Genomic DNA, 12,849 nt, shown 5'->3' on the forward strand with positions numbered 1-12,849 from the left:
CCTCATCTCCATTTTAAAGCTACGTCCTTTTATTCTGAGGCTGTGCCCACTGGCCCTAGACTTTCCCACCACTGGAAACATCTTCTCCACATCCACACTATCGATGCCTTTCATTATTTGGTAGTTTTCCAATGATTTTATTGTTCGTTTGTTGGCCTCAATTTTCTTTTTGTGTGAAATTGCAATCTACTTCCACGAATTAAATATTTAAATTTTATTCTTGAATACTTTATTCTAATTTCAGTACTTGTGCAGGAGGTATCTGGAACTGTACAGAGCACAAGTGTCCAGGTAATGTTTGTTTCTGATTTTGTTTGAAACTTTAGGCTTCCAATTGTAGGGGTAAGGAGGCACGACATTGCAATAGCCACTCAACATAGCAGTCTGGACGCCTGTTTGCCTTTCCATTTATTTGCATTTTTAAGGATGGGTCTAGAAATAGAGGGCATAGCTTTAAGGTGAGAGGGAAAAGTTTAAAGGAGATGTGTGGGGCAATTTTTTTTTACACCGATTAAGGTGCGTGCTTGGAACATGCTGCTGGGTGTGGTAGTGGAGGCAGATACGATAGTGGAGTTTAAGAGCCTTTTGGATAGGCACATGGACATGGAGGGATATGGAGGTGGATATGTAAAGGTCTTGGCATCATGTTTGGCAATTCATTGCCACAGATGGCGGTGGAGGCCAAGTCATTGGGTATTTTTAAAGCGGAGATCGATAGGTTCTCGATTACAAAGGGCATCAAAGGTTATGGGGAGAAGGCGGGAGAATGGGGTTGAGAGGGGAAAATAGATCAGCCATGATCGACTGGTGAAGCAGACTCGATGGGCCAAATGGCCCAATTCTGCTTCTATGTCTTGTTAAGGAACAGAAGTTTTGTTCCTGTGTTGTACAGTTCTATGTTCTAAATAGCCTTGAGAGTCTTAATTGGTTTTCTTAAGGTAGCTACTGTTGAATTCAGTAGCGACCAAGACTTTTCATAGGTATTTATTCACAAAATGCTGGAGTGACTCAGCAGGTCAGGCAGCATCTCAGGAGAGAAGAATGGGTGACGTTTCGGGTCGAGTCCTTCTCTCCTGAGATGCTGCCTGACCTGCTGAGTTACTCCAGCATTTTGTGAAAGGTTATTTTAAATTTGAATTCGTAGTCTATTGAACTTTCACTTGCTTGTTCGTGAATGACCAGGGGTGAATAATGAATGTGTAAGAGGACAGATACGATAGTGGAATTTAAGAGGCTTTTAGATGGGCATTTGATGGATATGGGCCAAACGCGGGCAGGTGGAAATAGCTTAGATAGGCAAGATCTGGCTCACGTTTGTGCCTGAGCAGGCAAAATTACGTATCCTGATAAAGATTTTGTTTTATTTTTCAATCTTTTAGTGGAGTGCTCTGTAACTGGAGATATTCACTTCAAGACATTTGACGAACAGCAGTATTCCTTCCGTGCTACATGTCAGTATATCTTGGCAAAGAGTCAACATTCTGGGAAGTTTACCATCAGCCTCCAGAACACTCAGTGTGGCACAGTAAGAAACAAAGTTTGTTTACCCAGATTAAACTGTGATTAAGGTATAATTAATGGTTTGAACAAAGGTGATTTTTTTTTTTGGTGACAAAATAGATAATATTAAAAATGCATTTGGATGGGTGCATGGACAGGAAAGGTTTGGAGGAGAACAATATGGGTTACATGCAGGTAGTTAATAGACAATAGGTGCAGGAGTAGGCCATTCGGCCCTTTGAGCCAGCACCGCCATTCAATGTGATCATGGCTGATCATTCTCAATCAGTAGCCCGTTCCTGCCTTCTCCCCATACCCCCTGACTCTGCTATCCTTAAGAGCTCTATCTAGCTCTCTCTTGAATGCATTCAGAGAATTGGCCTCCACTGCCTTCAGAGGCAGAGAATTCCACAGATTCACAACTCTGACTGAAAAAGTTTTTCCTCATCTCTGTTCTAAATGGCCTACCCCTTATTCTTAAACTGTGGCCCCTTGTTCTGGACTCCCCCAACATTGGGAACATGTTTCCTGCCTATAACGTGTCCAACCCCTTAATAATCATATACGTTTCGATAAGATCCCCTCTCATCCTTCTAAATTCCAGTGTATACAAGTCTAGCTACTCCAGTCTTTCGACATATGACAGTCCCGCCATTCCGGGAATTAACTTCGTGAACCTACGCTGCACGCCCTCAATAGCAAGAATATCCTTCTTCAAATTTGGAGACCAAAACTGCACACAGTACTCCAGGTGCGGTCTCACTAGGGCCCTGTACAATGGATAAGTGGATGGGCTTGGCATCATGCTTGGCACAAAAATTGTGGGCTGGTTTCTATGCTGCATAACTATTTACATCAACAACAAAAAAAAGAAAGTGGGGAATGGTTGGTAACTTTAGTGACTGGAATTTTGTCCACATCTGTTAATTAGAGAAAAGACTCCGTTTGTCTTTACTGAACGGGAGACATTCACGGACCATCACATTTTACCTGAAAGAAGCACTGTAAGGCCTCTAATCCTTTAACCACAAAGCCAGCAATCCTCTGGTGCCAGTGAGCCAATGTAAGCGATATTCAGCAGGCCCATGTCGATTTAAGAATCATGTGAAACTTGCAGACACATTTATGACAATAAATTGGACAAGCATTTAACTTGAAGGAACCTTATCTGTGTCCCCGTTGAAATATCAAAGTATTTGATGGTGTTGAGGATAAGACCGAGCCAAGATGAAAGAAGTCTGTAAAGTGGCCGGTGAAAGAGACAGCGGTTGATATAAGAACACCTGCTGAATGTGGATTGATGTAAAGTTATCAAAGAGACAATTCACTCGGAACAGAGAATTATTGTTAGCTTGAATTTCTCTCCATTTTCAGATCTCCGTCTTTGTATTTTGCACTTACTTAATTTCCTTTCTAAATAGTGGATATTTGGGGAGTAATAAGAATTTTATTTCTTATATTTGCCTATTGGTGACATTTGCATGTGGCACGCCTTACTCAAGGAAAAATAGTCGAAACACAGTTTAAAAAAAAAACCTGACATGCTGGAAAATAACAAAAAGTCAACCTGCCACAATATTTGTCCCAAGGGATATCGGCTTGACACAATTAAGTCAATAGAGCTCTTTATCAGTTTACTTTAGTTTATTGTCACATGTACCGAGGTACAGTGAAAAACTTGCTTTGTTGCGTGCGGTCCAGTCAGCAAAAAGGCTGTACAGGATTACAATTAAGTCATCCACAGTATACAGATACAGGATAAAGGGAATAATGTATAGTGCATGATAAAGTCCAGTAAGTTTAGTTTAGAGATACAGCACGGAAACAGGCCCTTCGTCCCACCGAGTCTGCACCGACCAGCGATCCCCGCACATTAACGCTATCCTACACCCACTAGGGACAATATACATTTTTATACCAAGCCAATTAACCTACAAACCTGTACGTCTTTGGAGTGAGGAAGGAAACCAAAGATCTTTGAGAAAACCCACGTGGTCATGGGGAAAACGTGTAAACTCCGTACAGACAGCACCCGTAGTTGGGATTGAACCCGTGTCTCTGGCGCTGAAAGCGCTGTAAGGCAGCAACTCTATCGCTGAGCCAGCCTAGTAGTCCGAGATAGTCCAATTAAAGATAGTCCGAGGACCTCCAATGAGGTAGATAGTAACTCAGGACGACCGCTCTCTAGCAGGTGAAAGGACGGTTCAGTTGCCCGATAACAGCTGGGAAGAAACTGTCCCCGAACGTGTGCGTTTTCACACTTCTGTTTCTCTTGCCAGAGGGGAGAGGGAGTGACCCAGGTGAGACTCATCCTTGATCATGTTGATCGCCCTGCCGAGGCAGTGTGAAGTGTAATCCTAATGCATCCCTAAAAGTACAGAGTGCACACATTCTGAACCACTTTAAGGATTAAACTCTGTCTCTCCTTTCCCCAGAATCTGAATGGTGCTTGTATTCAGTCGGTGAGTATTGTTGTTGATGAAGATGCGAAGAAGCAAGTGACATTGACTCACTCAGGGGAGGTGTACCATTGCAATCAGTACAGGATTAGTCTGCCGTACAAAGACGGTACGAAACACTACTTGCTGCATTACAGTTTGCTAAGCTTTGAACTTGCTCTTTAGTATGCTTTTTTAAAAATCTCTAAGTAAATGCATCGTTTTCAACTCTATTGCACTGTTGGCTTATTGCACCCAATAATTTGTAATAACTACAAGCATTTCCCAACTTGTGTAATAGGTGATTTATGTAAACTCACACTTATGTAAGCAATAAGCCCATTGACGCCCATTTGGTCCCTGCCTGAAGCTCCCCCCCCCCCCCCCCACGGTCACGGGGAGAACGTACAAACTCTGTACAGACAGCACCCCTTGCCAGCATCGAACCTGGGTCTCTGGCACTGTAAGGCAGCAACTCTACCTGCTGCACCACCATACCATCCTTGCTTAGATGTGTTAGATTGCTATGTAGAATGTGTTTTGGTACAGTCGAAGAAGGGGATTGATGTTGCAGGGATGGATGGTCAGATCCTTTGTAACTATTGACTGTGCAGACTGGTCATTATATAGACATCTTCCCAACCCAGGTGCAAGTGGACAGAGTTAACTGTGCATGGGGGTACTGGACATTTTCCAGTGTCCTTTATCAAACTACATTATTTGAAAAAAAGGACACAAGGTGCTGGAGGAACATAGCAGGTCAGTCAGCATCTCTGGAGAACATGGATATGTGACGTTTCTGGTTGGAACCCTTCTTCAGTCTGAAGACAAGAGACGTCACCTATCCATGTTCTCTGGAGATGCTGCCTGACCCACTGGGCTACTCCAGCACTTTTGTGTTAACCAGCATCTGCAGTTCCTCTATTTCAGACGATAAGAAATTTCGAACTATATGGTCACTGGATCTTTTTCCTTGTCGTTTGACAGAATTGTTTGAAGTTACTGAACTCACCTCCATGTTTGTACAAATTAAAACCAACTTTGGAGTGCGTCTTCAGTACGACAGGGAAGGGAGGAGGCTGTATGTGCAAGTGGATGCAAGATGGAAAGAGGACACCGTTGGACTTTGTGGAACATTCAATAGCAACGTTCAGGATGATTTCTTGTAAGTGTTTGGCATGGATGGTAACTAATTGGCTTTGATTAGGACATTCTCCCTGTGACCACATGGGTTTCCTCTCAGTGCTCCTTTCTCCTCCTATATCCCCAAAACGTGTGGGGTTTTTTAGGTTAATTGACCCTATAAATTGCCCCCTAGTGTGTAGGGAGCGGGTGAGAAAGTTGGATAACATAGAACTAATGTGAATGGGTGGTCAATGGCTGGTATGGACACGGTGGGCCGAATAGACCTGTTTCAATGCTCTATCACTGAACTGAACTAAACGAGTCGCTTATCACTAAATCACTTACCCATCTTCCCACCTTCCCATCCACTCCGGAGATGCTGTCTGACCTGCTGAGTTACTTCAGCATTTTGTGTCTAACTTCAGTACAAACCAGCATCTGCAGTTCTTTTTTATTTAATCTAAATGAGTGTTCCTCTTACTAGTCTCACAGTTGCACTTGCCTTGATGATGTTGGGATCTACAAAGCCATAAGTCTTGCTGCTGTACTCTCCCATGAAGCAGAGGGTTCCATAAGCAAGCCTCAGGCTGAGGCCTTGCTTCCAGATTATGTTGAGGGCATTTTAACAGCTCATTCTTTCAAACATCTTTTCAACAAAAGATGTGTACAAAATCATGAGTGGAATAGATTGGGTAGATGCACAGAGTCTCTTGCCCAGAGTCGGGGAATCGAGAACCAGACGACATAATTTTAAGGGGAGAGGAGAAAAATTAAAAGGAATCTGAGGGGTAACTTTTTCACACAATGGGGGGTGGGTGTGTACATTGTTATGTACATAGAAGTCGTGGGTTGTAAATTTACCTGGGGGGGGGATTGGAAAAGGGGTCTGTTTTGGTCTCCATCTGAAACTTGTTTCCATTGATGTTGAGTACAGACTTCTCAATTTCTCCTTGTTATTTGCCCAGGTCCCCAGGGGGAATGATTGAAAGCACACCGCAGGTCTTTGCCAATTCCTGGAGAGTCTCCACAGCATGTAACCTTGGTGCCAACATTCCGGAGGTGGATCCATGTGACACACACCAGCAATACGGTGAGTAGTGGATCACACTGAGTCTTTCTCCTTGTTGTACTGTGTTCAGTTCAATGATCCCGATAGAACGTGGAACAGTACAGCACAGGAATGGGCCCTTCAGCCCACAATGTTTGTGCCGAACCCGACACCAAGTTACACTGATCTCCTCTGCCTGCACGTGATCCATAATCCCTCCACGTCCCGCATGTTCATGTGCCCACCTAAAAGCCTCTTAAATGCCACTATTGTATCTGCCTCCACCACCACCTCTGGCAGCACGTTCTAGGCACACAATAGACAATAGGTGCAGGAGGAGGCCATTTGGCCCTTCGAGCCAGCACCGCCATTCAATGTGATCATGGCTGATCATTCTCAATCAGTACCCCGTTCCTGCCTTCTCCCCATACCCCCTGACTCCGCTATCCTTAAGAGCTCTATCCAGCTCTCTCTTGAATGCATTCAGAGAATTGGCCTCCACTGCCTTCTGAGGCAGAGAATTCCACAGGTTCACAACTCTCTGACTGAAAAAGTTTTTCCTCATCTCAGTTCTAAATGGCCTACCCCTTATTCTTAAACTGTGGCCCCTTGTTCTGGACTCCCCCAACATTGGGAACATGTTTCCTGCCTCTAACGTGTCCAACCCCTTAATAATCTTATACGTTTCAATAAGATCTCCTCTCATCCTTCTAAATTCCAGTGTATACAAGCCTAGTCGCTCCAGTCTTTCAACATATGATAGTCCCGCTATTCCGGGAATTAACCTAGTAAACCTACGCTGCACGTCCTCAATGCCCTCTGCGTGGGAAGAAAAACCTTTCCCCATGCTGTAATCTCCTTTAAAATGGTGCCGTTCCCGCCTTAAAGCTATGCTCTCTAGTCTTTGACATTTTTAGCCTCGGTTGAAGGTTCTGACTATCTACTCTAGACTGTCCATGCCTCTCATCGTTTTATATGCTTCTATCAGGATAGGTGGATGGGTGATGTTTTGGGTCGAGACCCTTCTTCAGGCTTACACATTGTGTCCCTTTGTGTATTTATCAGCGTCTCCAGTTCTTTGTTTCTACAGGGAGTAATCCTAGTTGATCCAACTGATTGTTTCTCAAATCTAATATTAAATTAAATCATTTGGGGAGGCAGAGTGGTGCGGCTGTGGAGTTGCTGCCTCACAGCGCCAGAGACCTGGGTTTGATCCTAGCCCCAGGTACTGTCTGAAACATAGAAAATAGGTGCAGGAGTAGGCCATTTGGCCCTTTGAGCCAGCACCGCCATTCAATATGATCATGGCTGATCATCCAAAATCAGTACCCTGTTCCTGCTTTTTCCCCATATCCCTTGATTCTGTTAGCTAAATCTAACACTCTCTTGAAAACATCCAGTGAATTGGTCTCCACTGCCTTCTGTGGCAGAGAATTCCACAGATTCACAACTCTCTGGGTGAAAAAGCTTTTCCTCATCTTAGTCCTAAATGGCTTACCCCTTATTCTTAAACTGTTACCCCTGGTTCTGGACTCCCCCAACATAGGTAACATTTTTTTCTGCATCTAGCCTGTCCAATCCCTTGACAATTTCATATTGTAAATTGTAAATTGACCCCAGTGTGTAGGATGACTCTGTTGTACAGGATGATCGCTGGTCGGTGTGGACACGGTGGGTCGAAGGGCCTGATTCTGAGCTGTATCTTTAAAGTAAAGTCTAAAGGTAATCTAAGGTAAAGGAGAAAGCGAACAGTTCAGTTTGCTGCAGAATAATGTAAATAATGAAAATGTCCTAAGTGCAGTTTTTTAATTTTTAATTTTCAGCCTCGTATGCTACAGAGAAGTGTAGCGTTATCAGCAGCTATCTGTTTGCATCGTGCCATCAGTATCTGAGTCCAGACCTGTACCAAGAACAATGCAGAACTGACACCTGCAAATGCGGCGAGGCTTGCATGTGCTCCGCGGTCGCACATTATGCACGGCAGTGTGGAAACCTCGACATTTTGGTCGACTTCCGGGCCAATGTCTCAGAGTGTGGTGAGCGACACATTGATGAATGCACATTTACTTTCTCAACAAATAGGACAATTCCGACACTTTCAATATTCAGTAGAGATACTTTATCTTGTAGCTACAGGGAACTGTCTACCCGAGACTGTCTATGCCTCTCATCAATCTATATACTTCTATCAGAATAGGTGTGATGGGTAATGTTTTGGGCCGAGTCCCTTCTTCAGACTGTACTTTGTGTCCTTTTGTATATTTGTATTTAACAGCATTGACAATGTTTTGTTTCAACATGGAGTCATCGTAGTTTATTCAACTGATTGTTCCTCATATCGAAGGTAAAGGTACTGGTTTACATTTTTTTTTAAAGACACAAAGTACTGGAGTAACTCAGCAGGTCAGACAGCTTCTCTGGAGAACACGGATTGGTGGCATTTCGGGTCGGGACCCTTCTTCAAGCTTCATCAGAGATCACACCCAAAATGTCACCTATCCATGTTGTCCAGAGATGCTGCTTGATCTGTTGAGTTTCTCCAGTACTTTGTGACTTTTTCAGTTTGTCCAGTACTTGGTTAAACCAACATTTTTTGAGGCATATAGTCATATAACATGGAACAGGCCCTTCGGCCCAACTTGTCCATGCCGACCAACAACGCCCCATCTAAGCTAGTCCCATTTGTCTGCCTTTCCATATGGGAAATGATTCTACTGCTTTCTTGGAATTGACCTCAAGTTAGGTTGGATATAACTTTCTTCTTCTTCTTCTTTCGTATTTCAACTACAACAATCAAAAGTGGCAATTGGTGCTTCAGAGTACCGTAGTTGACGCTTTGCTGCAAATGTTGCCAGTTCCGTAGAACTACCCAGGGTGGACGACGAGGATGTAAAGCAGCTCCCACCCCATAGCTTTCTTCATAAACAGTAATCGATTTACCTGTAGTACACGATACAAATAAAAATGAAAGATAATTAGTTAACCAATGGAAAGCAGAAAGTAGGCATAAATTGTTTATTCAGTCAGAAGGGTCCCAACCTGAACCATGTTCTCCAGGGATTCTGCTTGGCCCGCTGAGTTACTCCAGCCCTTTGTGTCTCTCTTTTCATAAACCAGCTTCTACGGTTCCTTGTTTCTACTCAACTAGTTGCTTTCCCGATTGGCAAGGTGTAACGAGTGTTGTGCCATAGAGATCGATATTGGGCACCCACCAGCCTCTGTACAAAAAATAGTTTGCCCCACACATCTCCATTGAATTTTCCTCCTCCCACTTTTGTGGATTCAGCCCAGACCATCACACAAACCAACCTCCCTTCCATGGGCCCCATCTACATTTCATGCTGCCTCGGCAAGGCCACCAGCATAATCAAGGATGAGTTTCACCCCGGCCACTTCCCTCCTCTCCCCTCCCCCATCAGGCAAGAGGTACAGAAGCGCGAAAACGCACACCTTCAGATTCAGGGGCAGTTTCTTCCCAGCTGTTATCAGGTGGCACGGTGGCGCAGCGGTAGAGTTGCTGCCTTACAGCGAATGCAGCGCTGGAGACCCGAGTTCGATCCCGAATACAGGTGCTATCTGTACGGAGTTTGCACGTTCTCACCGTGACCTGCGTGGGTTTTCTCCGAGATCTTCGGTTTCCTCCCACACTCCAAAGACATACAGGTTTGTAAGTTAATTGGCTTGGGTCTGTGTATTTGGTATAAGTGTAAATTGTTCTAGTGTGTGCTGGCTTGTGTTAATGTGCGGGGATCGCTGGTCGGCGCGGACCCGGTGGGCCGAAGGGCCTGTTTCCGCGCTGTATCTCTAAACTGACCCACCCTATCACCAATTCAATAGCGGTCCTGAACTCCGTGCCACCTCATTGGAGACTCGGACTATCTTTAATCGGACTTTTCTGGACTTTATTTTACACAAAATGTTCTTGCCATTATCCTGTATCTGTATACCATGGACAGCTTGATTGTAATCATGTATAGTCTTTCCACTGACTGGATAGTTCGCAACAAAAAAGCTTTTCACTGTACCTCGTTATATATGACAATAATAAACTAGTTTAGTTAAGTTTATTGTCACATGTACCGAGCTACAGTGAAAAACTTTTGTTGCATGCTAACCAGTCAGTAGAAAGACAATACACGATTGCAATTAAGCTGTCAACAGTGTACAGCAACAAGTACAGATACATGTTTGTTGGAAGGAACTGCAGATGCTGGTTTAAACCAAAGATAGACACAAATAGTTGGAGTAACTCAGCAGGTCAGACAGCTTCTCTGGAGAAAAGGAATAGGTGATGTTTTGGGTCGAGATTTCAGACTAAGAGTCAGGGGAAAGGGAAACAAGAAATATAGTCGGTGATATAGAGAGGTATAGAACAAATGAATTATTGATATGCAAAAAGTAATGATGATAAAGGAAACACGCCATTGTTAGCTGTGAGCTAGGTGAAAACTAGTTACAGACAATGAGACTCAACAAGACAACTTTGAAGCTATTTATTCACAAAATGCTGGAGTAACTCAGCAGGTCAGGCAGCATCTCGGGAGAGAAGGAATGGGTGACGTTTCGGGTCGAGACCCTTCTTCAGACTGATGTCAGGGGGGCGGGACAAAGGAAGGATATAGGTGGAGACAGGAAGATAGAGGGAGATCTGGGAAGGAGGAGGGGAAGGGAGGGACAGAGGAGCTATCTGAAGTTGGAGAAGTCGACGTTCATACCACCGGGCTGCAAACTGCCCAGGCGAAATATGAGGTGCTGCTCCTCCAATTTCCGGCGGGCCTCACTATGGCACTGGTGGAGGCCCATGACAGAAAGGTCAGACTGGGAATGGGAGGGGGAGTTAAAGTGCTCGGCCACCGGGAGATCAGTTTTGTTAATGCGGACCGAGCGCAGGTGTTCAGCGAAGCGATCACCGAGCCTGCGCTTGGTTTCGCCGATGTAAATAAGTTGACATCTAGAGCAGCGGATGCAATAGATGAGGTTGGAGGAGGTGCAGGTGAACCTTTGTCTCACCTGGAAAGACTGTTTGGGTCCTTGGATGGAGTTGAGGGGGGAGGTAAAGGGACAGGTGTTGCATCTCGTGCGGTTGCAGGGGAAAGTGCCCGGGGTTGGGGTGGTTTGGGTAGGAAGGGACGAGTGGACCAGGGAGTTACGGAGGGAACGGTCTCTGCGGAACGCAGAGAGGGGATGGGATGGGAAGATATGGCCAGTAGTGGGGTCCCGTTGTAGGTGACGGAAATGTTGGTGGATGATATGTTGGATCCGCTGGCTGGTGGGGTGGAAGGTGAGAATGAGGGGGATTCTGTCCTTGTTGCGAGTGGGGGGAGGGGGAGCAAGAGCGGAGCTGCGGGATGTAGAGTGGGGGAGGGATAGAGAGAGGGGGGTGCAAAGGAAATTAGAGAAATCAATATTCATATTCACACAGATACATGATGAAGGGAATAACGTTTGGTGCAAGATAAGGTCCAGTATAACCTCTGACATTCCAGGATATTGATTATGCTTCACTGAACAGCAACTTCCATGTGTCATAAAGTAACTATTGCTTTGCATTCAGGAATCTTAATTCCCTGATGATGAACTGTATTCTCACTGCCTGTTTTTAATCTTTGTAGCCATTCAGTGCCCCCACACGATGATATATGGTCCCTGTATGTCATTCTGCAATCGGAAGTGCCAGTCACTGTCTGTGCCAGAAGATTGTTCCATTGAGTGCACTGAAGGATGTGCTTGCCCTGTCGGCACCTATTACAACACCAAAACACACCTGTGTGTCAAGAAGTAAGTGACAATGATGAAATCAAAATTATTTTGAAATGCTCTCCTCTCAAAGTTTACCTCCGACTTATACATAGATACGTGGACGATAGGTGTAGGAGTAGGCCATTCGGCCCTTCGAGCCAGCACTGCCATTCAATGTGATCATGGCTGATCATCCACAATCAGTACCCCGTTCCTGCCTTCTCCCCCTACCCCTTATATGACCTAAGCAATGCCAGTCTCCGTGTCCAATGCTGCAATTATTTTCTTCTTAACGTGGAACAGTACAGCACAGGAACAGGCCATTCAGCCCACAGTGTCTGAGCCTTACATGATGCCAAGATAAACTAATCTCCATTGCCTGCACTCCAGGTTCAGGGACAGTTTCTTCCCAGTTGTTATCAGGCAGTTGAACCATTCTATCGCCAACTAGAGAGGGGCCCCGACCTCGCATCTAACTCATTGGAGACCCATGGACTATCTTTAATCGGACTTTACTGGGCTTTATCTTGCACCAAACGTTGCCCCCTTTATCCTGTGTCTGGGGGGCTTGATTGTAATCATGTATAGTCTGTTCGCTAACTGGATCGCACGCATCAAAAAAACACGCCACTGGACCTCGGTGCACGTGACATGAATAAAACTAAACATAGAACAGCACAGGAACAGGTCCTTCGGCCCACAAAGTCCCTGCCAAACGCGATGCCAAGACCGACTCTCATCTGCCTGTGCATAATCCATATCCCTCCATTCCCTGCATATCCATGTGCCTATCCAAAAAACCCTTAAACACCTGCATCCACCACCCCCCCCCCCCCCCCCCAGCAACGTGATCCAGGCACCCACCACCCTCGGGTTGCTCTGCACATCCACTTGAAACGTTGCCCCTCGCACCTTGCAGCTATGCACTCTAGTATTTGACATTCCTACCCCAGGAAAACAAAAGGTTCTGACTGTCATAAATATATGTTTCTATTAATC

The 12,849-nt window shown here is 45.0% G+C and overlaps 1 protein-coding gene across 1 annotated transcript in view; it reads left to right on the forward strand.

Moving 5' to 3' along the window:
• Positions 1-12,849, forward strand: part of otog (otogelin) — a 134,314-nt gene that overhangs the window by 23,971 nt on the left and 97,494 nt on the right. The window contains exons 14-20 of the mRNA XM_078415407.1: positions 245-291; positions 1,380-1,525; positions 3,936-4,068; positions 4,926-5,103; positions 6,029-6,153; positions 7,935-8,147; positions 11,724-11,889. Of these exons, the coding sequence (XP_078271533.1) occupies positions 245-291; positions 1,380-1,525; positions 3,936-4,068; positions 4,926-5,103; positions 6,029-6,153; positions 7,935-8,147; positions 11,724-11,889 (1,008 nt within the window). The remainder of the gene's footprint in view (positions 1-244; positions 292-1,379; positions 1,526-3,935; positions 4,069-4,925; positions 5,104-6,028; positions 6,154-7,934; positions 8,148-11,723; positions 11,890-12,849) is intronic.

Source organism: Rhinoraja longicauda, chromosome 18 (genome assembly GCF_053455715.1).
Source record: "Rhinoraja longicauda isolate Sanriku21f chromosome 18, sRhiLon1.1, whole genome shotgun sequence".
In the NCBI taxonomy this organism is placed as follows: Eukaryota; Metazoa; Chordata; class Chondrichthyes; order Rajiformes; family Arhynchobatidae; genus Rhinoraja; species Rhinoraja longicauda.